General features: G+C 37.7%; 1 protein-coding gene across 1 annotated transcript; it reads left to right on the top strand.

The window, feature by feature from the left end:
• The first annotated feature begins 304 nt into the window (after positions 1-304).
• On the top strand, positions 305-1,219 carry LOC131904035 (vomeronasal type-1 receptor 4-like). The gene has a single exon (XM_059254951.1). It carries the CDS (start codon positions 326-328, stop codon positions 1,217-1,219), a length of 894 nt encoding a protein of 297 aa, XP_059110934.1. The 5' UTR covers positions 305-325.
• Positions 1,220-3,806: the final 2,587 nt, after the last annotated feature.

Raw genomic sequence — 3,806 nt, 5'->3', positions numbered from 1 at the left:
TCATTGCTTCTATCAGGACAACTTTGCCCTATTCTTAGTGTAGACTTTTTTGAGGAACATAATGGAAATTTGCCCTACAAATATGTGCATTTGAAGCCATCAGCAGTTCTTACTGACTGCTGTAATTGGTGTAAAAATAACTGTGAGAGGTGGTGTGGACAAGATCGTGTTGTACAGAACACCTTGGGTTTTCAGTCTTTAATATGATTCTTTTGCATTTGTGACATCAGGCACACAGGACCATCTTAGATATAAAAAGTACAATTTTTTTTTCTCTGAGAAGAACTGCTTGCATAATTTGAAGTGAATTTTGCTCAGTAACAAAATGGACCCCAGGAATTTGGGAATAGGCATAATATTTTTGATAGAGAATACAGTTGGAATTCTGGGAAATGTTTCTTTTCTTTCCTACTACCTAGTTATTTATTTCAAGAAACACACGGTAAAGCCCTTGGATTTAATTCTCATGCATCTGATCACAGTTAACTTCTTGATCATTCTCTCTAAAGGAATGGGCAACACAATGACAGCTTTTGGGTTGAAACGTTTCTTCAATGATTGGAGTTACCAACTTTTTGTATATGTGCTAAGAGTTTTCAGGAGCATGTCCGTTGCCACATTCTGTCTCTTGAGTGTCTTCCAGGCCAGCCTCATCAGCCCTAGAAACTCCTGTTGGAAGAATCCTAGAGCCAAATGTCCTAAGGACATTGGTGTCTACATTTTTCTCTCGTGGGTCTTGTACATCATGGTAAATGTTCTTTTCCCTTTGTACATGTCCATAAAACTAAGAATGAAAAACATAACAAAAGAGATAGATTTTGAAAGCTATACTGATGCAGGTCATGACAAAATCACAGTCTCCTTATATATAGCTTTTTCTGTATTTCCTGAACTTATATATTCTGTCCTCATCACCTGGTCCAGCAGTTCAATGATTGTCATTTTGTATAGGCACAAACAGCGAATTCAACACATTCGAAGTCCTTGTGCTTTCCACAGTAACTCCACAGAGTCTACAGCCACCAAGAACATCCTTGTCCGAGTGTTCACCTTTCTGGCTTTTTATACCCTCTCTACCATCTCACATGGCTGCAGTGCTCTATTGTCTGGTCAAAACTGGTGGCTGATGAAAATCACAATCATTATATCCTTGTCTTTTCCCACTTTGAGCCCCTTTGTACTTATGAGTAAATCAGCCCCTTTCTCTAGGCTCTATTGAAAAATGATACGGAATCCTCTATTATTATTACAACTACTTAAATTGCATGCTTTTTCAGAATCTGATTTTTGAAAAAGGAAACAATACACAAATTCTTTGGGGAAGACATTTTTCTGTATGAAGTAAACCTTAAGGATTAATCAGGTTTCTTCCACTGATGGAACTTTCATGCAGTTCTATCAAAACTCTTGGCATCCAGGCCTTTTCACCCTTTATGTGAAACATTTCACAGCCTTTCTTGAGTCCAGGCTGCCTTGAGGAGTACATGTTCAGTATGTTTTCAACATATTATCCCAACGTTTGTCATCAGGCATTCTAATACATAACATCCGGGATGTTCTGTACATATAACATATATTCTATGAAAATTAACCTCCACTTTCACAAGACTATACAATCACATCTACTATTTAAGCCATAAACTTTCAACACAAAATGCCTTGCTCAGTTCACATCCGTTCCAGCACCTCAGTGCCACAAACTCTTGATACGGATAAGCTCTTGATCACTTTGCCTGCAGTTGCTCTAGAGGTACAAACCACAGTCTACCATGAGCCATGTCATAGTTACACTCTACCACATATGAAAGTTGGAATCATACCTCTCATGGGACTAAGTAAAAACATGTGATTGAGAAAGAGTAAAGACATCTTCATATGGCTGTGACTGGAGATTTAGAATAACAGTTAAAGCAAGTCATACCACTCTTCTACATATGCAGCAATCTATTCAGCACTCTTTTTAGGTTAATCAGGAATGCTTTTCTCCTATGTTCCTCCACCCTCAATGATACAACATTCCACACAGTGGAAGATGCTGCCACCTTTTGATATTTATTATGGGTTGAAACGTCTGTCTGAGCTGGTTGCATAAAGAGCAAACAAGTCTTGGAGTTTCCAGTAGCAACCCAGAATCCCAACAATGTCAGTGACAACTCCATTAATTGTCTGAAGGTGGGTGAAGATAGGAAGAAAGTGACAGCTGGGCGGTGGTGGCTCATGCCTTCAATTCCAGCACTTGGGAGGCAAAGCCAGATGTCTGTGAGTTCAAGGCCAGCCTGGTTTACAGAGCAAGATCCAGGACAGACACCAAAACTACACAGAGAAACGAGAGAGAGAGAGAGAGAGAGAGAGAGAGAGAGAGAGAGAGAGAGAGAGAGAGCGGGAGAGAGAGAATGAACAGCAGTTACTTGATACACTGGAAGAATAATTTGCAAAAAGGTGAGTTTATTCATGAGTTACTGTGAAAGTTCCACATTTCTGACAGGAGTTAGGAGCCCAGATTCTAACCTGCAAGAACTCAACCACGATCCACTTCTTCTAATAGTGTCCTACTTACTGATGTTTCCATTTCATCCTAAAACAGTAGCACTCCAACATTTAAAAGATATTTGTTTATGGGGGGAATTTTCATTCTGTGTCAGTTTAAGAAATGGGTCCTAGTAGGAGAGGAAGGACATCCAAGGGAAGACAAATGACCAACAACAGAGTGAAGCAGGGTAGCACAGAGATCCTGTGTGTGTTTAAAGTCCCCATAAACATTTCAGGTGCTATGTTTATAGGTAGGTGTTTAAAAGGTTTTCAAAGAATTTTGAAAAATGTCTGAAAAGTGAGTGATTTTTCCTTTGGGGTTGTTTGGCATAGATAAAACAAGAATTGTCCTAAAATATTTTATTACATGTTGATGCAGAGCAGGTAGATGAGATATATGAATGAGAGATAATAGACATTCCACAAATGTCCATGCCTAAGGATGGCATGGATCAGGTCCAAGCTTCTTGGAATGAATAAAGCAGTTGCACTAGAAGTATCATAAGATGGATGGGTATGCAAATTATGCAAAAATATCTGCAATGAAGTGAGTAATGATGGGTGGCAGGAAAATTATAAAGTCAATGGGTATAGAACTAAACAGAGTTCCCAAACAATGAAAAACAAATGTTTCAGAAACATGAAAATATTATTTCACATCCTTAGCCAGCAGAGAAATGCAAACTAAAATTACTTTGAGTTTTCACCTTATTCCAGTCTGAATGTCCTAGATCAGTTAAAAAAAAATGATCACAAATGTTGGTGAGGATGCTCCAAAAGGGAAACACTTCTTCATTATGTTTGTGCATGCCAAGTACATGCTTGTGCAGTCACATTAGAAAACAGTATGGATGTTCCTCAAAAGGTTACAAGTACATCCACCACATGATCCAGCCATGACATTTTTGGCAATTTATCTAAAGGACACAGTATCCTACTACAGAGATATTTATCCATTCATGTTCATTACTACTCTACTTACAATATTGCAGAAGTGTAAAAAACTTAGTATATCATCAGCTGATGAATGGATAGTTAAAATGTAACACATTTGTAAAATGGAATGTTATTTTCCCACTAAGAAAAAATTATAAAATTTCCAAAAAATAAATGGAGTTGAAAGCAATCACTCTGTCTGAAGTAACTGAGATACAGAAATAAGAACATGGCATGTTTTTTCCCCATATTTAGATGTTAGCTTTGAATCTCCCTGTGTATATTATGATGTCTGGGATTATTTTGTTCTTTCTTATAATGCTTTTTCTTTTTTCTTTTTT

Source organism: Peromyscus eremicus, chromosome 1 (assembly GCF_949786415.1).
Source record: "Peromyscus eremicus chromosome 1, PerEre_H2_v1, whole genome shotgun sequence".
Taxonomy (NCBI): Eukaryota; Metazoa; Chordata; class Mammalia; order Rodentia; family Cricetidae; genus Peromyscus; species Peromyscus eremicus.
The sequence above is the reverse complement of the archived record's forward strand: the minus strand, read 5'-3'. Positions and strand labels throughout refer to the sequence as shown.